This window comes from Nematostella vectensis, chromosome 8 (assembly GCF_932526225.1).
Source record: "Nematostella vectensis chromosome 8, jaNemVect1.1, whole genome shotgun sequence".
Taxonomy (NCBI): Eukaryota; Metazoa; Cnidaria; class Anthozoa; order Actiniaria; family Edwardsiidae; genus Nematostella; species Nematostella vectensis.
In genome coordinates this window covers 6,777,939-6,800,408 of record NC_064041.1, presented here as the reverse complement: position 1 = coordinate 6,800,408, position 22,470 = coordinate 6,777,939, and the positions used below count along the sequence as shown (strand labels likewise).

The 22,470-nt window shown below is 40.8% G+C and overlaps 1 protein-coding gene across 5 annotated transcripts in view; it reads left to right on the top strand.

The window, feature by feature from the left end:
* The window catches only part of LOC5515227 (voltage-dependent N-type calcium channel subunit alpha-1B-like), a 51,460-nt gene that overhangs the window by 14,683 nt on the left and 14,307 nt on the right, over nt 1-22,470 (top strand). For 4 of the 5 annotated variants that reach the window (XM_048731044.1, XM_048731045.1, XM_048731046.1 and 1 more), the window contains 27 exons: nt 420-572; nt 1,065-1,288; nt 1,969-2,078; nt 2,723-2,838; nt 3,535-3,661; nt 4,151-4,323; nt 4,714-4,826; nt 5,350-5,465; nt 6,170-6,301; nt 6,712-6,784; nt 7,868-7,991; nt 8,523-8,796; nt 9,939-9,978; nt 10,075-10,273; nt 10,779-10,920; nt 12,717-12,846; nt 13,005-13,064; nt 13,339-13,445; nt 13,992-14,097; nt 16,763-16,923; nt 17,584-17,641; nt 18,019-18,119; nt 19,404-19,605; nt 20,479-20,643; nt 21,211-21,318; nt 21,780-21,863; nt 22,016-22,237. In XM_048731044.1, the coding sequence (XP_048587001.1) occupies nt 420-572; nt 1,065-1,288; nt 1,969-2,078; nt 2,723-2,838; nt 3,535-3,661; nt 4,151-4,323; nt 4,714-4,826; nt 5,350-5,465; nt 6,170-6,301; nt 6,712-6,784; nt 7,868-7,991; nt 8,523-8,796; nt 9,939-9,978; nt 10,075-10,273; nt 10,779-10,920; nt 12,717-12,846; nt 13,005-13,064; nt 13,339-13,445; nt 13,992-14,097; nt 16,763-16,923; nt 17,584-17,641; nt 18,019-18,119; nt 19,404-19,605; nt 20,479-20,643; nt 21,211-21,318; nt 21,780-21,863; nt 22,016-22,237 (3,620 nt within the window). The remainder of the gene's footprint in view (nt 1-419; nt 573-1,064; nt 1,289-1,968; nt 2,079-2,722; nt 2,839-3,534; nt 3,662-4,150; nt 4,324-4,713; nt 4,827-5,349; nt 5,466-6,169; nt 6,302-6,711; nt 6,785-7,867; nt 7,992-8,522; nt 8,797-9,938; nt 9,979-10,074; nt 10,274-10,778; nt 10,921-12,716; nt 12,847-13,004; nt 13,065-13,338; nt 13,446-13,991; nt 14,098-16,762; nt 16,924-17,583; nt 17,642-18,018; nt 18,120-19,403; nt 19,606-20,478; nt 20,644-21,210; nt 21,319-21,779; nt 21,864-22,015; nt 22,238-22,470) is intronic. The other variant, XM_048731047.1, reaches the window with a different exon arrangement.

The following is a 22,470-nucleotide window of genomic DNA, read 5'->3' as shown; positions in this document are numbered from 1 at the left end:
AGGAAAAACTTCACGTGTGACATGGCGCTTGCGACCTGCAAGATTTTCTTTTTTTTTTTTTGCGAAACAAGTTGCAGCCGAAAAGTCTAGTACGTGTGACCGGGCCTTAAGGACTGAACAGCAAATTTTAAATACCGTACACAGTTCGCAATTATATCCTGACGTATCGTGACCATACTTACACTATGATTAGAATGTAGTAATGTTTGTAGTAGAAGGTATGCCTCTAAACTGAGGCTTTAATCAACATAAACCTACAGCTTGTAAAACTAAACCGAAAACTAAGCAAGATGGCTGCCCCTAGAGATTCTATGGAGTAAAACCGCTGTACAACAATAAACATAACACAGGCAGCCCAACACGTAATGTTCAAGGTTCTTAACATACATAAATACTACAATGTTTGTTTGTTATCTCAGGCTTACAGGTCGTCATGAAGTCCATTGGCCGGGCCATGGTGCCTTTATTGCAGATTGCCCTTCTTGTCTTATTTGTTATCGTTATTTATGCAATCATCGGGCTAGAGTTCTTAATGAAGCAATTCCATACGACATGCTTCAGAAATAGTTCAGGTATGTCTGCTTGAACAAGCCGGTATGCTTCATCTTCCGTTCTTTTTCACAATTGTGAACCCCAAGCGGTAGGCGCATAATAAGCTACATGGGGGAGGGCGATGGGGGAGGGGGGAGGGTAGTTTCAGTCATTTCTCCAAAACCAGAAGTGACAAGCCACCGTTAGAGGCGCTTCTGCACTATGTCCATCTTATCCTTGCACCTTCCGTTGTTATAAGCCGCCTCTAGAGAAGAAAACGGAGACGGGAAAATCACCAAGAGCTAGATACAAGCTCAGAATAGCCACTCTATTAGCATAGCTGCATAAATTACCGTTATTCCGTACGACGGTTTTTCATAACTTGGTCAGTTGCACCTCTCTCCCTCATGTGACCCAGCAGTCTTTGCGGGCGATGCCTAAGGCCTTATTATCTGCCTTTCGAGGTCGAAATCTCTAGATTTTCAAGCATGCTTGATCAACATACCTTCACTGTTGATTATTTCCATTTGCAGGTGTTATGGAGATGACTCCTGGGCCATCGCCGTGTGACAAAGGACCTTATTTCGGCGTTCGTCAGGTTTTTCACGGCCGACAATGTTCCGGAGACTATCCGATATGCGACGAGTTCTGGGTGGGACCGAACAATGGGATCTCCACGTTTGATAACATCGCCCTCAGTATGTTGACAGTGTTTCAGTGTATTACCATGGAAGGCTGGACCGGTATCATGTATTCTGTGAGTACTTTTTATCGTAGGTGTTATCCCTTTCCCGCCTTCATTTGGGGCTATATTTTGTTCTCGACCGTTGGGAATTATTGTGCCGAGCAGAGGGACGAGGAGCACTGGGTCGGCCATAGTGAACCACGGCCCTCCCAATGTTTAAGAACAAAGCATTTCCGATTAACCCAAAATGAGAGCCTTAGCAGGCTGGTTTATACCAAATAAAAAATTTTGTAGAAGCCATGAAGTCCCGTGGTAAAGCTCAGGATGGTTTCCCTGAGGGCTGCGTAAATAGCTTGCCAAACCTTATAGGTCACCTGAGTCACGTGAGTCACGTTTAGCCGAATCTCTGCATTAAGTATTACAAAGAATATTAGTTTAAAAAAAAAGTGCCTGTTTAAAATATTTTTGGTTCCTTTTCATAAGCTATCCTTAAATGTTTGACTATCTATTTATATAGTATTCAGGCACTCGATTATAAGCGAGACTGCCATTAATCGGGTATATCTAAATAAATCTCAGTTTTTTGGACTCTTCGCATTTTTTTACGCGGTGCCAGTAGCATGCGCCTCGCTTTAAGCGATGACTATTAATTTTCAAGTAGAGGATACGGAAATTTGTACAGGAGTGCTGTGTGATTAAGATGTTTTTGTATTCTAGTGTTTTTTTTTTTTTTTTTTTTTTTTTTTTTGCAGACATTTGAAGCAATCGACAGGGACGGCTACTTGTACTCTGTATATTTCGTGTCGTTGATTGTGATTGGTTCGTTTTTTATGCTCAACTTAGTTCTTGGAGTCCTCAGCGGGTAAGTGTCACGTGATCGATACTCAGATCTATACCTGCACAATTATTTGGAGTAAAATTATATATTTCTTTAAACGGAGTTATACTATCAAGGTATTTTATATTCCTTGATTAATTCTTCTCTTTAGCGTAGATAGATATTGAAACATGTTCAAAAATACATTTGTAAAGGATTCACGAATATCATTGTAATTCAACGTACTATTTCCTTTATTTCAATATGCTGCTGAAAAGTTGTTACGCATATTATCACGCAATAACGATTAGAGCATCTCCTTTTTTGTTTAACTACTTAAAATAATTCAAGGAGAATATCATAACACGTGATTATGCGAACCGGGGCATTGCAATCTTTGCCTGAATACTTGAGCCCTCTGTCAGTTGTCACAGTGCGATCAGGTAAGCAAAGATCACTGATTGGTTAGATTGCCAGTCACGTGAGAAAGGGAAGGTTATTGATTGGCTAGACCGTCTAGCGAATCTGTTTTCCTTTCATCAGGGAATGTATAGATAATTATTACCTTTTATTTTGGGAGCGTTATGCAAATGACCTATCGTAGACATCAACGGATTCTGATCATTGTTATTTAACCTGAATTTGATGACAATATGTTATTGTTTTTATTCTGTTTTTATTTTTTGTAGGGAATTTGCCAAAGAGAGAGAAAGGGTAGAAACCAGAAGAGCGTTTTTCAAGGTCCGGAGACAGCAACAGTTGGACAGACAGGTAGCCGGCTATCTGGACTGGATAACCAAAGCTGGTAAGTAATTCCCATTTGGGATAATTAGATCGTAATGACAGGGTGTTAAAATGAGCAAAAAAAAATAGATATTGTCTAGCAACATTGTTGAAAAACGAGATTTAGGAATTTTTTTTCTTTTATATTCCTATTCATTTTTTTTCGCTTGCTGCATTTGTGTAGTGTTGTGTGAAAGCTACGGGGAAAAATAAATTACATGACTAGTACTTAACTAGAAAACCTTACGGTTAATTGAGGTACTAGGCACTTTCTTGTATGTCAATATTTTAGTTATTATATAATAAAAAAATAGAAAATATTTTAAAAAGCTTAAATATACAAAAACCTATGTAAAAATTACAAAGGAAGTGCGGAAAAATTATCGATTTATATTGATGATATTGATATTTGTGTTTTACCAACCGATACATCATAACTTGTCTCGCAACAAGTTTGTATCTGTCTTAGCCAATCACAAGCTCCCGAAGCCAGGGTTAATTTTGCAACAAACAAATCTCCTTTACGAGCAACAAGAATCAAATATTCTTGAAAACGTAGGATGGACGTTTACTTTCGGCAACTTTATTTCCTTAAAGCAAAATATTTTTTGCGAGACAAAGTTTCATTCAGGTTGTAAAACGCCCGTTTAGCTGCTTGTTTCACCCCATTAAACAATACGCATGAGATTTAAAGGTTGTTGTTTGTTTCCCGTTTTAGATGAAATTTTAATACGTGAAAAGTCGCGTCGAGAAAGTATATCAACGGTAACCGCTGATACTGAATCACAGGCTCAAGTCATAAGTCAAGATACTTCTACCAATCAAACATCAAACGATAGACTGAAGTGAGTGCATATAGACACCTGTAGTGGTTATCTTAGTTTTTCTTTGTGCCCCACAGAACTTGACCCTGAACCCGACATGCGTGACCCTGAACCCGACATGCATGACCCTGAATCCGACATGCGTGACCCTGAACCAGACTTGGGTGACCCTGAATCCGACTTGCATGACCCTTAACCCGACTTGCGTGATCCAGAATCCGACTTGCATGGCCCTGAACCCGACTTGTATGACCCTGGACCCGACTTGCATGACCCTGAATCCGACTTGCGTGACCCTGAATCCGACTCGCGTGACCCTGAACCCGACTTGCATGACCCTGAACCTACTTGCGTGGCAATGAATCCGACTTGCGTGACCATGAATCCGACTTGCGTGACCCTGAACCCGACTTGCATGACCCTGAACCGACTTGCGTGACAATGAACCCCACATGCATGACCTTTAACCCGACTTGCGTGACCCTGAATCTTTTTTATTTTGTTTTTCAGACAAAGTTGTATGGATCGGTTCTCTATCGAACAGCAACGCTTGAAGCTACTTATTAGAAAATCTGTCAAGTCTCAGTGGTTTTACTGGACTGTGCTTATATGTGTTTTCCTCAATACAATATCGCTAGCTACAGAACATTATAACCAACCTATATGGTTAGATGAATTTCAAGGTAAGAGATTTTGTAGCTGGTTACTGGCAGTTTTGGCGGAGGGAAAAGGGGGGAGAGTAAATGCACGTGAAGTAGAAATAGTTAGTAGCTATGAGGAGTAGATGATGATTAAATATCAGATAATGATGGACTTTTTTTAATAAAAGTGTACACAACGGTAGCCACATTGCTTAGAACTTTTTTTATTTTATTTTTTTTTCATTACCAAACAAGGCGGAGGTTTTCCTAACAAAATATTTACGCTCGAGATGTTTAAAAAATGCACGAAGTAGAAATACGAGATAGCTATGAGGAGTAGATAATGATCAGATAAGGAACGACCTTGTTTTATAAAAATGTACACAACAGAAGCCATGCTTTTTTCATTTTTCTTTTATCTTTCCCTACCAGACAAGGCGGAGAAGGTTTTCCTCGCAATATTTACGCTGGAGATGGTATTAAAGATGTACTCGTTAGGGTTCGATGTGTATTTCTCATCGAGCTTCAATGTTTTCGACTGCGTGGTAAGTTCAGGTCCTGCGATTCAGTGTCAGGGGTGCGGGACCTCCTTATTGTGTGTGGTAACTGGAATCGGGCGAGGATGGTGTAGTAACGAGAAGGTGGGGTTCTCCCGTTGGGTTTTTAAGGTCGTGGAGGGGAGGGTATAAGTTAACAGGCTTCCTAGGATTAAAGTGACTTTCAACTAGTCAAGGGAAAAGGGCAGATAAAATGTAAACGGGACTCCTGTGGTAGTGGTGCATAATAAAAAGAAATTCGAACGCGATTGCTTACGTTTGAGGAGAGTAAACTTATTTGAAATGGCTGCTTATTCAGTATCTAATCAAGGTAGCCGCATCGCGAGGGCTTTGTGAATGATATGACTTCAATATGCCGTTGTCGATGGCAGGAGAGATAATATAAACGTGGCGCATTTATTTTCACGCAGTGGATTGATTCCTATAATGTTCGCAGGTGGTCTTGTAGAAGCCGTGCTAGATGCAGTATTAGATCAGAAGATTCTGGGTCTGATTGTCATAATATTCGCAGGTCGTGTGTTCTGGTCTCGTAGAGGCTGTGCTGGATGCAGTATTAGATCAGAAGATCAATCTGGGTCTGAGTGTGCTGCGTTGCGTCAGATTGCTTAGAGTGTTTAAAGTCACCAGGTGCGTATCGCTAACCCCTATTTGGTCCTTATATAGAACCCATGCTTTATATAGGATCCGTGCCTTATATAAGAGCCCCTGAAATTTATAGACCCCCCTTTTTAGTAGGACCCGTGCATTATACACCCCTGTCTTATTTAAAGCTAGTACCTTTTATTTAGAGCTAGTACCTTTTATTTAAAGCTAGTACCTTTTCTATATAGGGCCTTGGCCCTATATAGAACCCACACCCTATATATGTCCTTTGCTTTATAGAGCCCTGCCCTATTTAGGTCCTTCGCTTTATATAGAGCCCTGCCCTATTTAGGGCCTTTACTTTATATAGATCCCTTCCCTGTATATTGCCTTTGCTTTATATAGAACCCCTGTCCTATAAAGGGCCTTTATATGGGGTACTGCCTTTTAAAGGGCCTTGCTTTATTTAGACCCCCGCCCTATATAGGGCCTTTGCTTTATATAGAGACCCTGACTTCTGTAGCGCCACTGTTTTCAATATGCATTTCCACTCTTCCCACTTTATTTGAATTGCTGTTTTTATCATTAGAAAAAGCCTTTACGATGATTAACATTTATATATATTTTACCGAACCTCCTACTACAAGGCTTTAAATATATTGCTGCATTAAAAGGGCCAATAAAAAGGTTGCATCATGGTATTGCCTTGGCCTGACTATTGAAAAAAATATCTTATTCGTATGTCGTAGACACTGGAAGTCTTTGCGAAATCTCGCAACGTCATTGGTCAGCAGCATCAAGTCCATTATGAGCTTGATATTCCTGTTATTCCTGTTTATACTCATATCCGCGCTGCTTGGAATGCAGATCTTTGGTGGAAAGTAAGTACCCAGCTTTGGGCATTTTTGTACTCAATAGCCAGGGTACTTGCGCTAAGAGATCACATGACTAATTGAATGAAAAACTCGCGCGCGCTCAGGCTATTATTGGCAACAGCAACAGAAACCAACTTATTAAGCACTTACGAATAAAGCCAGGTAGTTTATTACTTTAGAAAGTGTTTATTTCTATTTAAACATTTTATTTTTTCGTCGTTCTCTGGCATGACGGGCGCAGTTATTTCTGTGTTTATTTTGGCTTGAATTTGCCACCCAAAAGTCACGTGATCTCTTAGTGCAAGCTCCCTATTTTTTTGTTAATTTTCTCGTTTTATCTCTCAACAAAATGTAAATTGTTGACCATTTACTATTGATGGAATGCTAGTGAACATCATTTCCATTTCTTACTGTAGATTTATTGGTGAGACGAAGAATCCCCGAACCAACTTTGATAACTTTCCAAACGCCATGCTAACGGTTTTTCAGGTAATGTTTCGAAAACGTAATACAAGATTGACACTTTATCCCTTTTAAAAAAAATTTGCCCGAGCGAATGGAATTGGCAAATGGCGGTTCTTAGACCCATCGCCTCCTATGGGTATGATTATTTATAATTATACAATGTTTGTAGTAATCTATGCTGCAATAAAACGTGTCGGCGGAACGTCCAGGATTGTCGGCGGAACGTCAAGGGTTGTCGGCGAAATGTCCAGGGTTGCCGGCGAAACGTCTAGGAATGTCGGGGAACCGATTGTCGGCGAACCGGTAAAAATATCCCCATGCTATTGTATAGCAGAACTGCCATTTAGCAATTACCATTTGCCATTTGCGTTGACAAAGTTTTTTTTAATAGTTGTACACCTATTTCAAATAAGCGGTTTCACTCGGAGAATCTGTGTATCGTAACCTGCAGTGCTTCATGGGTACCAAGTAAATAAGCAAAAAAGCGTACATTAAATAAAAATCCAGGTTTTAAAGGCTGTAGAATTCTTGTTTATGTTCTTTTGCTTTCGGATACAAGGATTCAGCCGTTTTTTCGCTACCCATGAACCACTGCGGGTAACGACACATGGATTCTCGAAGCCAACCTTTTATTGTCTTCCTTTTTTTATATACACCATAATGATTGCGCTCAAGAAACCAAGTTCCATTTACCCGCAGTCATTCTTGGGTGACGTGTAAATTACTGAATCCTGGCCATGTTCACTGGCACAACTTCAAAACCTGGAGATGTTTACTTTATTCGCTGAAATTCAAATTTGTGACAAGACAACTTAACGTTTCTTTTATTTTCTAAATCTAAACTCCTGCATGATTTGCAAAGACAGAGATTGCAATTTATTTGTTACCCATGATGCAACGCGGGCTACGACATATGGGATCCCGCCTTTATTTCCTGGAATTCCCCAAGATCATCTAGCTTGCTGCTCTTTACGAGTACCCATACGTGTCTATAGTCTCCTGCGCTGCCGACCTTGTTTTCAGGGACTCGAGAATGACACTAAATGGCTGCGCAAGAGACTAAGGTGTCAAATGCGTTTTAAAGAATAATCAGGATTTCTTTGGCAGATTCTTACCGGAGAAGACTGGAACAGCGTAATGAGTTACGGCATTATGGCGTACGGAGGCCCTAAAACTACGTGGGGCCTGGTTGTCAGCCTATATTTTGTGCTTCTCGTCATTGTTGGAAATTGTATCCTCGTTTATTTTATATTTCGTAAAAGCTGCCTTGAAGAACTTTTATGAGCTTAAATAGATTGGTAGACATATTACCATTATTTCATTATTTCCACAACATATAAAATATAATCATCACCACAACCACCACCATCATCACTATAACTATAATAACAACTAAAATATCACCATCACCACCACCATCATCATCATCATTATCTTCACTACAATTATTACAACATCTGAAATATCATCATCACCAACACCATCATCATCATCACTACAACTATAATAACAACTAGAAAATCATCATCACCACCATTATCATCACTATAACTATAATATCATCTAGAATATCATCACCACCACTTTTATCATCACTACAATTATCACATCTAAAATAGCATCACCACCATCCTCATTATCATCATCATCGTCATGAAATCTTATCATAATCTTACAGCGAACCTACGAACGTTAGTGATTTGAATCACTTTAAAAGGCAAGAACTTGCACGAAGTGTACGGAATCCTTGACTCATCCTTAGACACGCTTTTAAACGTCTTCTTGGCTATCGCCGTGGACAACTTAGCAAACGCCCAAATTCTCACCCAAGACGAAGAGCAGGAGGAGGAATTAAAAGAACGCAAGAAATCTGAGCACCACGAGAAGTTCTTGCCTCCCCCTCCCCCGGCAGAGACGGACTTGCGGCAGAGCAAATGGCGGAAAGCTAAACCCATTCCCGTAGTACTTGCTATCAAAAACTTCGTCCGTGACAACAAACAGGCGAATGGCGACCAACTTGAATTCGACGGACCACCGTAAGCTAAGTTGCCTAAGTGCATTTTTTGCGCGGTTGTCGGTTGTAGTGGTGATGTAGATTTTTCATATATGGTTCACTTTAGTTACTGTTAGGGTTCGGGTAAAGAATATATATATATATATATATATATATATATATATATATATTAGAGTGGAGTACAACCACCCCCCCCCCCCCCATACCTCTACCGGCAGCCAATCAGTGACAATTGCTTATCACACGATGCATTCCTATGATATTAGAATTGCGCTTATTTGCTGTTTCTTTTTTATACCCCCCCCCCTCAGTAAGTCTTGGCTTCGCACCCTCCCCCCCCCCCCACACACCAACCCCCTCAGTAAGTCTTGGCTTCGCACCCTCCCCCCCCCCCCCAACACCCATCCCTCAGTAAGTCTTGGCTTCGCACCCTCCCCCCCCACACTCACCCCCTCAGTAAGTCTTGGCTTCGCACCTGACATTTTACATTTTGCTTGACTGTAGCTTTGAGTGGTCATTGGTTTAAACTGATAAACATTTTGTATTTTGTGTTTTACTCGTACAGAAGAAAACAGTTTAACTGTTTAGAAATAGAACCGACAGTGTTGTTTTTAGTGTTTTATTTGTCTAACATGGCTGCGTAACCCGCGCAGTATAATAGAACAGTTTGTCCCTGTGGAAGCATCTATCAAGGTTTGAGGTCAAAACCCTGCCATGTGCTTTAGGAAAAGAAAGATTACACGAATAATGGATATTTTTTTATTATATAGTTTATTTATTTCCAATTGCTGCGAACTCTACACATCAATTAATTCAAACTGGCAAGCCCATCATTCAAACGGAATTACTTTGGTGCTTTTTCGTTAGACAGCGCCTTGCGGAGAGTGGCGTCATTTGGAACCATTTCAGTGCTGGCCAATAAAAACGCTCGAGGATTTAAAATAACGGAAGCTAGAAGGCGATTTAGTCGGCGAGAATTCGCAGAATATTTAAAATTTAAGTAAATGAGAACGCCAATGATGATCAGGTTCTGTTAACTCCAGCCTAAGGAAAACATTAAAACCCAGATTTCATTCCATATATAGTCAACGCTCCTGCTAGTCTATTGTCTTTCGTCCAGAGACAAGTTCCCTCTTAGAGTCCCCTCTTTGATTTGTATTCCAGAAACGTTGGCAACAGAAGAACAGATAGACGGTTTTCTGCGGTATGTAAAGAAAATGCTTTTTTCAATTATACTTTTTTTTACCGGCATTTGGAAAGAAAAAAAGAAGGATTTTGTTGAATGATACTTTCTTTACAGGCTCTTGGAAAGAAAATCCAGCTCTACCGCCTAGAAGAAAATCAGACAGAAAACCGGATAAATGAGGATGGTCCGGACGGCGGACAGTCGGATACAGGTGACGGGTCCACTCGGAAGCGAAGGGTGAGAGAGAGGAGAGGAGGACGACGCCGAACTACCGACAAAAAGGATAGCAAACAGAACGAGGAAGACGACGATGGTGAGAATAGATGCAGCAACAATTCTGGATCGAGCATCATCATAAACCTCAACCCTACCATCAACGTTATTGTCATCATTATTGTCATTATCACCATCACCTCCAGTATAGCTATCGTCATCATTTTCATAGGCTGAATTAGACAGCGAGATTTAGTCGTTTGTGACTTGCCTGCAACAACCCTACAACTCGAGTCGTAGAGTCGGCCTTCGGTTCCGCTACGTGGACGTCCGGCTACGAAAGTCGTAGTGTAATTCAGGGCTTAGACATGTCGTAGGCAGGTCGCATTCGACTAAATCGTGCTGTATAAAACAGCTTTTAAACGATGTGTTACACTTCTGGTTTTTCAACGCTGCTTTGAGGTAAATTTGTGAGTCATCCAATAAAGAAGTAAAAGAAATATTGCCTTTGATTTACAGAAGCTGTGAAGATTTTTTTTTTTTTTTAATGGTGTGAATTACTGAAAAGCCGGTACTTCATTGCTTGACATCGGCTCTTTTTTCAGAAGAAGACGACCAGCCAATCACTGCTAAAAACTTCATGAATGTTTTACACGGTGGTCGTCTGGGTAACAGAAGGAGGCGTGGCTTAAAGACGGTCCAAGTCATTAGAACAAGGACGCTGTTTATCTTTGGCCCAGACAACGGGTTTGTAGAATTGATAATTTACTTCAAGAGACCATGATGTAAGAGAACGAATCCCCCGTATTAGGGTATGTTCTAATGATGACGTTCGTCAAAACTATCTTTACAACAAGCAGCTATTTTTAGATACGTCTCTGATTGGTTAGTGCTCACGTTTCCTAGCAACATGAGTCTTACGCGCGATCACATTTTGAGCAATGTGGTCCGGCAAGGGATGTTTCGGAAATCTTTTTGACCGAAAATACCTTCCTTTTTTACGAACGCTGTAAAAATGATCTTCCATAGAGTAGGCTGGAGCCAATCAACCGTTTCATTGAAATGCATAAAGTGCGTGATTTTAGGCTCTGGGATCAACTTTCCCAGTAAAAGTTTTCACTGCTGATTCGCAAATTATAACACAACAATCAATCGTAAATCTGTGTTTACAAAACACAATTCTCTTCCAATTCCCTTTTAATGAAAAAGATACACTCATAACTTAATACCATTATATTCACACCGATATTACAAATAAAAGATTTCAAGTTTTTATAATGAAGTAGATCTTATTCCAGTGACAAGGGTTTCTTGAGTGACATGATTTCTGAACATGTGCGTGAAAAAGTTCATTCATCTAAAAATGTTATAAATCAAAGAAAAATAAAGGCCTTCTTGTATTAAAATACATAACATAGACTCTGAGAATGCCTAGGTATTCTATCTCACCGAATTGCAAAGAAAAAGAACTTTTAAGGAGTCTGCACGATGCATCTTGAATGAACTCCAAATTCACCGTCTCCCCGACGTCTTCCCGTTTAATTATTTATATAACATTTAGATAACTGAACATTAGATAACTTAACAGATGACAGGAAACCACCCCATGAGTAGCATTGTGATCATGAGCCTTGAAGAGAAGCTAAAAGGATAAAAACAGGTAGCGAACGAAGTAAAGAAGTGCAGAGGGAAAAAAATTGGTGTAAAATTGTACTAGCTCGTGGTGCCCATAACCAAATATGGCGCGACGAACCATGTATGGATGCTGTGATTGACAAGCTTGTGTAATCTAGAAATAGCTTTCTTGGACGTTATCACGGGCCACGGGGATTCGTTCTCTTATATCATGGTCTCTTGTTTACTTACAAGGCACATGTCTAACATTGATCAAATCTGTTTTCTATGAAGTACCTTAAGGTAACTCGAAAAAAGTTCCAAGCTGCCCTTTTTGCTGTAATTCGCGCACGTTTCAGATATCATATTTTGAGGCCTTAGAAGCAATGATAGGGAGTTTACTTTTATCGCAATATTATTAAAAATAACAACACTATTAAAAATCGAATAAGTCGTAGCTATTACAGAAGGATAGGTTGTTATGTGTTTCAAATATGGTATCTGAAACGTGCGCATTGCGCGAGTAACAGCAAGAAAAGGCAGCATGGTCTAGATGCGCTAAATCTCCCAACGTGTCCTTTAATCCCTCGTTTGTATGTTATTAAGAGTAATACTCCAGATTGTTCCTTTTCAGTGATCGACTTAAACACACCAGCTATTACCCATTGATATTATTTCATGTTTAAACTTTTATGTATATTTTATACACTTTTAAATATTTATATATTTTGGTAGTACGTTCAGTAGAAAGATTACCTTTTATTTCAAATATTTAGCGTCTTAGAACTCTATCTTCAAGGCCTGGTTAAGCTAGGCGACATGTCGCGCGATACATGTCGCCTGCACAGCGACATGTATTGTAGCATCGACAAAGAAGTGTTTCTCGGATAGCCAAATCGAGTATTTAAACTTCACCGTTTGTTTCCCAGGTTTCGCAAACTGTGTCATTCTATTGTCAATTTGGCGCATTTTGACACCGCAATGCTTGTTGTCATCGGCCTCAGTAGCTTAACGATAGCAGCCGAGGACCCGCTACGGGACGACGCGCCACGAAATAATGTAAGTTCGGGTACTCACGAGCATAACCCGAAAAGTTTACGATAGCAGCCGAGGACCCGCTACGGGACGTCGTGCCACGAAATAAGGATGCCAAACTTAATGTGAATGGAAGCCGTAGTTATTTTTGTCATCTAATTTGAATCGGTTCTTCGCTTCAGATTCTGTGGTATTTTGACTGTGTTTTTACCGCGATTTTCGCCTTCGAAGTCGTCGTAAAGGTCAGTCTGCTACTTTCTTCTTTTGAGTCCGCTTGGTTTTCCGATCTCGTCTTCCCGGTCGCTGTTTCTCGCAAATACCGTTTCCGTTCCTGGAATAACACTCAGCTCTAGAAACCTTAAAAAAATCGCTTTCAGTTCCCAAATTCAGTTCCTAAAATAACTGCGAATCCTGTTTCCGGTTTTCCCCTCTGAGGACCCTATCTTCTATACATATACGTTAAACCTTTTTTGCTTTTTATGTTGCCTCATTCATCCTCATCTTGCTTAATGTCAGGTCGTGGATCTTGGGCTCATACTTCATAAAGGCGCTTATCTGAGGAACACATGGAACATCATCGATGCCATCGTCGTCATCTGCAACATTGCGTCCCTAGTGCTTTCGTAAGTTAGTCAGCGGTTATACAACTATCTCGTCTTTTTTGAGAAAGTGGTAGCTAATTCTAGATCGAAACGGAAACCCTATGATAAAGCAGGCAGGCCATGGACTGTTTTATTACTTTTATCAACTCGTGACGACCTATGCAATTAATTTTTTTATCTAGAGGAAGATTATTTAAAGATTGATCTTCCTAACATTGTTTGTAACATTCCTAGCCAGATCGATCTCTCAGGATATTGATAAGCGTTTCTTTTTAAGAAAAAAAGGTTTTAAATCTTCCGGAGTGGCCAATAACTTTTTTGGCTTGTTGTACGTTTTCCCTTACCGGGTCATAATTACATCGCATCTATAGTTGAAAACCGTGAACACGGAAATATGTATGGAATGTATGTTCCGACCCATCACTCACGAGATATTCAAACAGTCAACTAGAAACATGTGTCAACAAGTCTCAGTGTCTGAATTCTCAGGTCTGATTCGTCAGAAGACAATAAACATTCCACACATATTTATCTTTCTGACGTGGCGCTGAATTCTTGGTTTGTTAGTAAAAACGATGTCCACGCTGGACTCGCTGCCTCATGGATAAAGGCACTCCGAGTCGTCCGTGTGTTGCGTCCATTCAAGAGCGTGCACAAGATCAAGAAGCTACAGGTGAGTGTAGTTAAAGCTAGTACTTTGTATACTTTACGACGCACGCTACCGTGGACACCTTGACAGTTTTGTAAAGTAAGCCAAGAAGGATGCCGGGAAACGTGCTATCTGATACGACGCGCGCTACCGTGGCCGATTGGGTCAGTACGCAGCTCTTACAAGCTGCAATTTGATTGGGCAAATGGACAATACCCGCACCTCGACACAAAGAACGAGAAGAATAGAGACAAAAGAACTCCTTTGTAGAACAAAGATAATAGATAATAAGATAGATAATAGGAGATAAAGCAGCTGCGTACTTACTCGGCCAATTGACAATTTTGTAAAGTAAGCAGATAAGATGCGAAAAACGTGCTATCTGATACAACGCGCGAGTTCTTTCCTATTACGCTGTCCTAGGCTGTGTTCCGTTGCATACTGTTCTCTGAGTTCTTTTCTATTACGCTGTCCTAGGCTGTGTTCCGTTGCATACTGTTCTCTGAGTTCTTTTCTATTACGCTGTCCTAGGCTGTATTACGTTGCATACTGTTCTCTGAGTTCTTTTCTATTACGCTGTCCTAAGCTGTATTCCCTTGCATACTGTTCTTTGAGTTCCTTTCTATTACGCTGTCCTAGGCTGTATTCCGTTGCATACTGTTCTCTGAGTGCTTTTCTATTACGCTGTCCTAGGCTGTGTTCCGTTGCATGTGGTTCTCTGAGTTCTTTTCTATTACGCTTTCCTAGGCTGTATTCCGTTGCATACTGTTCCCTGAGTTCTTTTCTATTACGCTGTCCTAGGCTGTATTCCGTTGCATACTGTTCTCTGAGTTCTTTTCTATTACGCTGTCCTAGGCTGTATTACGTTGCATACTGTTCCCTGAGTTCTTTTCTATTACGCTGTCCTAGGCTGTATTACGTTGCATACTGTTCTCTGAGTTCTTTTCTATTACGCTGTCCTAGGCTGTATTACGTTGCATACTGTTCTCTGAGTTCTTTTCTATTACGCTGTCCTAGGCTGTATTCCGTTGCATACTGTTCTCTGAGTTCTTTTCTATTACGCTGTCCTAGGCTGTATTCCGTTGCATACTGTTCTCTGAGTTCTTTTCTATTACGCTGTCCTAGGCTGTGTTCCGTTGCATACTGTTCTCTGAGTTCTTTTCTATTACGCTGTCCTAGGCTGTGTTCCGTTGCATACTGTTCTCTGAGTTCTTTTCTATTACGCTGTCCTAGGCTGTGTTCCGTTGCATACTGTTCTCTGACTCTTTTCTATTACGCTGTCCTAGGCTGTATTCCGTTGCATACTGTTCTCTGAGTTCTTTTCTATTACGCTGTCCTAGGCTGTGTTCCGTTGCATACTGTTCTTTGAGTTCTTTTCTATTACGCTGTCCTAGGCTGTGTTCCGTTGCATACTGTTCTCTGAGTTCTTTTCTATTACGCTGTCCTAGGCTGTATTCCGTTGCATACTGTTCTCTGAGTTCTTTTCTATTACGCTGTCCTAGGCTGTATTCCGTTGCATACTGTTCTCAGAGTTCTTTCCTATTACGCTTTCCTAGGCTGTGTTCCGTTGCATACTGTTCTCTGAGTTCTTTTCTATTACGCTGTCCTAGGCTGTGTTCCGTTGCATACTGTTCTCTGAGTGCTTTTCTATTACGCTGTCCTAGGCTGTATTCCGTTGCATACTGTTCTCTGAGTTCTTTCCTATTACGCTGTCCTAGGCTGTGTTCCGTTGCATACTGTTCTCTGAGTTCTTTTCTATTACGCTGTCCTAGGCTGTGTTCCGTTGCATACTGTTCTCTGAGTTCTTTTCTATTACGCTGTCCTAGGCTGTATTACGTTGCATACTGTTCTCTGAGTTCTTTTCTATTACGCTGTCCTAGGCTGTATTCCCTTGCATACTGTTCTTTGAGTTCCTTTCTATTACGCTGTCCTAGGCTGTATTCCGTTGCATACTGTTCTCTGAGTGCTTTTCTATTACGCTGTCCTAGGCTGTGTTCCGTTGCATGTGGTTCTCTGAGTTCTTTTCTATTACGCTTTCCTAGGCTGTATTCCGTTGCATACTGTTCCCTGAGTTCTTTTCTATTACGCTGTCCTAGGCTGTATTCCGTTGCATACTGTTCCCTGAGTTCTTTTCTATTACGCTGTCCTAGGCTGTATTACGTTGCATACTGTTCTCTGAGTTCTTTTCTATTACGCTGTCCTAGGCTGTATTACGTTGCATACTGTTCTCTGAGTTCTTTTCTATTACGCTGTCCTAGGCTGTATTACGTTGCATACTGTTCTCTGAGTTCTTTTCTATTACGCTGTCCTAGGCTGTATTCCGTTGCATACTGTTCTCTGAGTTCTTTTCTATTACGCTGTCCTAGGCTGTATTCCGTTGCATACTGTTCTCTGAGTTCTTTTCTATTACGCTGTCCTAGGCTGTGTTCCGTTGCATACTGTTCTCTGAGTTCTTTTCTATTACGCTGTCCTAGGCTGTGTTCCGTTGCATACTGTTCTCTGACTCTTTTCTATTACGCTGTCCTAGGCTGTATTCCGTTGCATACTGTTCTCTGAGTTCTTTTCTATTACGCTGTCCTAGGCTGTGTTCCGTTGCATACTGTTCTTTGAGTTCTTTTCTATTACGCTGTCCTAGGCTGTGTTCCGTTGCATACTGTTCTCTGAGTTCTTTTCTATTACGCTGTCCTAGGCTGTATTCCGTTGCATGTGGTTCTCTGTAAAGAACGTCGCCAACATCCTGATGATCACCGGCCTCTTCCTACTAATCTTCGCCGTCATCGGCGTCCAACTTTTTAACGGGAAGTTTTGGAAATGCACAGATGAGGCCAAACTCTACGAGAAGGAATGCCAGTAAGCAGTACAGTAGAAAGAGTGTGTGCTTGACCGATTTGTGTCTAATAAATTCCATTTTTCCTGTCTCAAAAAACATCCATACCCTACGGGAGGAATAGCTCGGAATACACTAGAGCAAATTTTGCCGAACTATGTGTTTTATGAAGAAAAAATTTTTAATACCCGGAAACTTGCACTAAAAGTTTATGAATTCAGAAGCATTTGTTTCGGGAGGTGTTGAAATTATGATTTTTTTTTAATCATCGTATTATATTTGAATAAGATGGAAGCCAAAGACTAACGCTTTACATGTACCTTAGCTACGCTGTCTTTTAAATGTACCGTAACATGACAGATTCGACTTTGCACATAATTTGCATTCGAATGGCACATGAAATTAGATTTTCCCAAGGCCATTAGCCTTAGAAAAGAGCAATGAGCAAATCTCCCGTAGACTTATTCAGGGCCGTGATTTACAAGAAGAGGTACAAGGGCCTTGGTTAGAAACTTTTCGTGAAGCAATGAGTCGTAATTCTAGCTAGATTGGGCTATTCTCTCGGGAGATTTCGATTGAACTCTAAAATCGATGGTTTTTCCAAATATTTAAAGAAAAGCTGTCCCAAAAGATAGCATTTTGTTATTTTGCGAAACCTAACACAGTTTTATGTTTGTTTTCAGGGGTCATTTTTTCAAGTTTAAATACGACAAGCATGGTGTACCTGTAGGAATGCCAACGGTAAAACGAACGTTTTGTTTGACATTTATTTGATTTCTATTTATACGCCAGTTTAGTTCCAAAAACATTTTTGTTCTATTGATATAGAGTGTAGTTTTCCACCGCAGGGTCGTTTCACGGTCGTTCACGGTCTTCAGGGATACAACCATATCTATCTCTGATGACCGTGAAACGACCATTCGCTAAGGTCGTCCCATCGAGTGTTTCGATATAGTCATAAATGGTAGCGAGGTTTCTTTTTTAGACGACTGTTACGACGTATACGGTATATCAAAACCAGTTTTTTTAAGACTTAACTAGTGATATTATTACACGATCGTCTTTCCCGTGCGACTTTGTCATTTACTGGATTTCTCACCCACTCCTCACCTTACCAGGTCGAGGAGCGGAAATGGGAAAAGATCAAGCTGAATTTTGACAACGTGGGAGAAGCTATGCTGACGCTGTATACGTCATCGACAGGGGAGGGCTGGCCTACGTAAGTAACGCCCAATTCGTACCGCTCCTGCCGTGCCGAATGTAATTGTTTGGATCTGCGCACATGAACAGTTCGACGTCTGAATCAATTGAGTTCAGCACGGCACTAAGCGCGGCTGCACCAGTCGTGCTGCACGGCAAAAGCTCGACACCGATTCAAACGTCGAGCTTCTGCATGTTTGTTTTATTTTATGTAACAGAAACTCCACATTAAAGCTGCATTGTCACCAGTTAACTTCCGGTCGATAACGTAACAATCTCCGATGATTTTTAACGGAAAACGCGAAAAATATTTCAAAATATTGAAGGCAGTGTGTTTATTGGAAGTTTGTTTGAGGATGTGATTGATAATTTAAAGCGGATGGCCTGTTTAATATCTCGGATTGTAATAGATTCTTTTGTCTTTCAACGGTTGAGGTTTCCGTCGGACCTCCGGAAGTAAACTGGTGGTAATGCGGCTTTAAGTTCGGCGCGGTACTAAGCGCTGCTGCACCAGTCGTGCTGCACGGCAAAAGCACGACACCGATTCAAACGTCGAGCTTCTGCATGTTTGTTTTATTTTGTGTAACAGAAACTCCACATCAAGTCAGCTTTAACTACTCGCAACCTTATTTTTTCTTCCAACAGAAACTCAGCATCAAGTCAACTTGTACTAATCACAACCTATTGAGCGCGAATTATTTAGTGCGACGTCTGAATCAACATTGAACCCAATGCATTTGTGTCGATACAAATAGACAATTAGATTCTACAGGAGCGCGTAGTATGAATCCGGCCAAACATCAACTGTATTTTTAGGGCATATTTAAAGGAAGGCAGGGGCGTACCAGACTTTAAGCCGGTTTAACTAGAGTTTTGGCCAAGATCTAAAGCAAGTAAAAACATACCAAAATATGCCCGAATAATAATAATATAGCAGTAAAATTTGGGTGGCGAGCTTAAAACTGTAAATGGCACAGAAACATCACTGGCATAAAAAAATGTGATCCATGAAAACAGTGTTGGAGGAACTTTTAACAGCCGCTATTTTGCCATCCTAGGAAGAATCAAGTATGAAAAAAGTATCCATTTCCATCGGCTGATATGGGGAAGCCAATGCGATATTTAAAATTAAATTTAGTATAAAAAACAGTATCAAACTTTGTTTTTAGATCGTTATTTAGAGATTTTAGCTAATTATGTGCCTTCCAATATTTAATGAAAACAATAACAAAGGTGTGGCTGACGAGGTCTCTTTTTAAAGTGCACGAAAACCAGTGACAATTAATATTTGTCCGATGTTTAGGGCGATGCACCGGACAATGGACACCACCGAAAAGGACAAAGGCCCTATCCAGGATTACAGCACGGAGTACGCCATCTTCTACGTCAGCTTCGTGGTCGTCTTCTCTTTCTTCTTCTTGAATATCTTCGTAGCCCTGATTATCTTGACCTTCCAGGACCTCGGCGAGAAAGAGATCTCTAACTGCGAACTGGACAGGAACCAGGTCAGACCCTGTGTAACACGGACGTAGCTAGAAACTCGATTTCTTGTGCGTCTGTCTATTGTATGTCTGTATGTCCGCCCGATCGTCTATTCCTCTATCTGTCTCTCCGTTCGTCTACTTATTAAAGCCGCAATGTCACCAGTTTACTTCCGGTCGATTACGTTACAATCTCCGATGATTTTTAACGGAAAACGCGAAAAATATTTCAAAATATTAAAAGCAGTGTGTGTATTGCAAGTTTCTTTGAGGTTGTGATTGATAATCTAGAGCGGATGGCCTGTTAAATATTTCGGATTCAAATAGATTCTTTTGTCTTTCAACGGTTGAGGTTTCCGTCGGACCTCCGGAAGTAAACTGGTGACAATGCGGTTTTAAGCTTCCCCACATCTTCACAAAAGTCTTTGCGACGCGCGCGTGAAACCAATATGGCAAAGTATACTTTTATCCTCGGTTTCACACGCGCGTCGCAAAGAGTAGGAAGATGTGGGGAATGTGGATCTATCTGCCCGTCTTTTCTCCAACATATCAAAAAGTGTTTTTTTTTCTAATGGATTCGTCTTCGAGATATGAGGCTTGAAGCGCAATTTTCAGATGTTCAAAGTATGAATTCTCCTCGTTTTTAGGGAGAAGTCCGGCCCTCTGATCAGAAATTAAGCCAACTTTTCTCGCTCATATCTAAATTTCATATCTTCTAAATTTCTTTAAAATTTGGAATTGAGCTTTTGGTCAGAGGAACTCCTTGTATGCGGATTTTGAGCTTATATATTGAGAATTGTACAATTTCATGCCATTTTTTTGCTCTGTCCATGCGGTTGTATTCCGCAAATCTGGGCACCCTGTACCAATATCATTTTTCTTTTATTATTTTTCTAGCGGGATTGCATCCATTTCGCACTATCAGCCAAGCCAGCCCAGTTCTACATGCCGCGCAACAAGCACAGCTTTCAGTACAAAGTGTGGCTGGTGGCCTCCTCCAGGCCCCTCGACATCTTCATCATGGTGCTCATCGCACTCAACAGCGTCGTGCTTATGATGCAGGTAATCGGTATATAATCGATCTTAGGGTGTAAGTAATCTATATATCGTCGTGCTTATGATGCAGGTAATCGATATATCATCGATCTTAGGGTGTAAGTAATCGATATATTGTCGTGCTTATGATGCAGGTAATCGATATATCATCGATCTTAGGGTGTAAGTAATCTATATATCGTCGTGCTTATGATGCAGACAATCGATATATCATCGATCTTAGGGTGTAAGTAATCTATATATTGTCGTACTTATGATACAGGTGATCGATATATCATCGATCTTAGGGTGTAAGTAATCTATATATCGTCGTGCTTATGATGCAGGTAATCGATATATTATCGATCTTAGGGTGTAAGTAATCTATATATTGTCGTAGCTTTTGTAACGCGTAAGCGGATTCGATTCATTATCGTTTTATGATGCAGGTAATCGCCGATCTTAGGGTGTAAGTGATCCAAATATCGTCGTAAAGATAAACCAAGCAGGGATCTATATATAAACCGAGCAGGGCTAGCAAGCTTATCTAGTATAAGAAATTGAACTATCATGTCTCTTGTCTCTTTTGTTTAGTACTATGGACAGTCTGATCAATACGAGAAAGCTTGCCAATACCTAAACATCGCATTTACCTCCATGTTCACCCTCGAGGCTGCCATCAAGATCACCGCGCTCAGACTGGTAAGAGGGACGGATAGACGAACGAACGGACGGACGGAAAAGTGGACAGACGAACGGATGAAAGGACAAAGAGACGGAAAAACGGACAAACGTATAGGCAAACGTACTGATAGACAGAGAGACGGAAAAATGGACAGACGGATAGATGAACGGATGAACAAAGAGACAACAGAGGAGACGGACCGACATACAACAGTTTTTGCTATTCTGTTAATCTTCTTTTATTCTTCTTTTCCCCCCCTCTATTTTGCTATTTTCTTTCTTTATTTAAGTTTAGCAGCTTGCCGTGTGTTTTTTTCTCTAAATCCATTTGAATGACGGTAATTGGGAAGCATATATTAGCTTAGGGAGTTTGGAGACGCTTTAACGGTTTGAAATAGTTGATGACTTTTCGTTTACTTTTCGTGTTTTTATAAAGAAATGTGCTCCAGTAACGATCATTCTTTGTTTTGTCCTCTCAGAATTATTTTCGCGACTACTGGAATCTATTTGATTTCTTTATCGTTCTGGGAGGCCTTTTGGACATGGCGTTCACAATTGTCGCGGTAAGTCAACGACCATGTGATTTTCGTTTCTGTTTACCAGGCTTAACGGGCTCTCATCCTGTGAGTTCCCGATCACTAAGTGTCTTACAGAATGTCGATCAACTTCTCCATTGTTATTGTTATACCTAAACATAGATTATTTCTTGTTGTAGCACATGTCCGAGCAGGCCAACAGTAACAATGGAAAGAGCTACATGCCTATCGACCCGAGTATGTTCCGTCTGTTTCGCGCAGCTCGACTCATTAAGCTCCTACGACAAGGATACACCATTAGGATTCTCCTTTGGACTTTCTTGCGGTCATTCAAGGCTTTGCCCTACGTCACCTTACTCATAATGCTGCAGTTCTTCATGTACGCTGTCATAGGGATGCAGGTAAGCCGTTCGGAATAGTGGGGTTGCACTTAGTTCTTCATGTTCGCTGTCATCGGGATGCAGGTAGGTCGTTCGGAATAGTGGGGTTGCACTTAGTTCTTCATGTTTGCTGTCATCGGGATGCAGGTAGGTCGCTCGGAATAGTGGGGTTGCACTTAGTTCTTCATGTTCGCTGTAAATGGGATGCAGGTAGGCCGTTCGGAATAGTGGGGTTGCACTTAGTTCTTCATGTT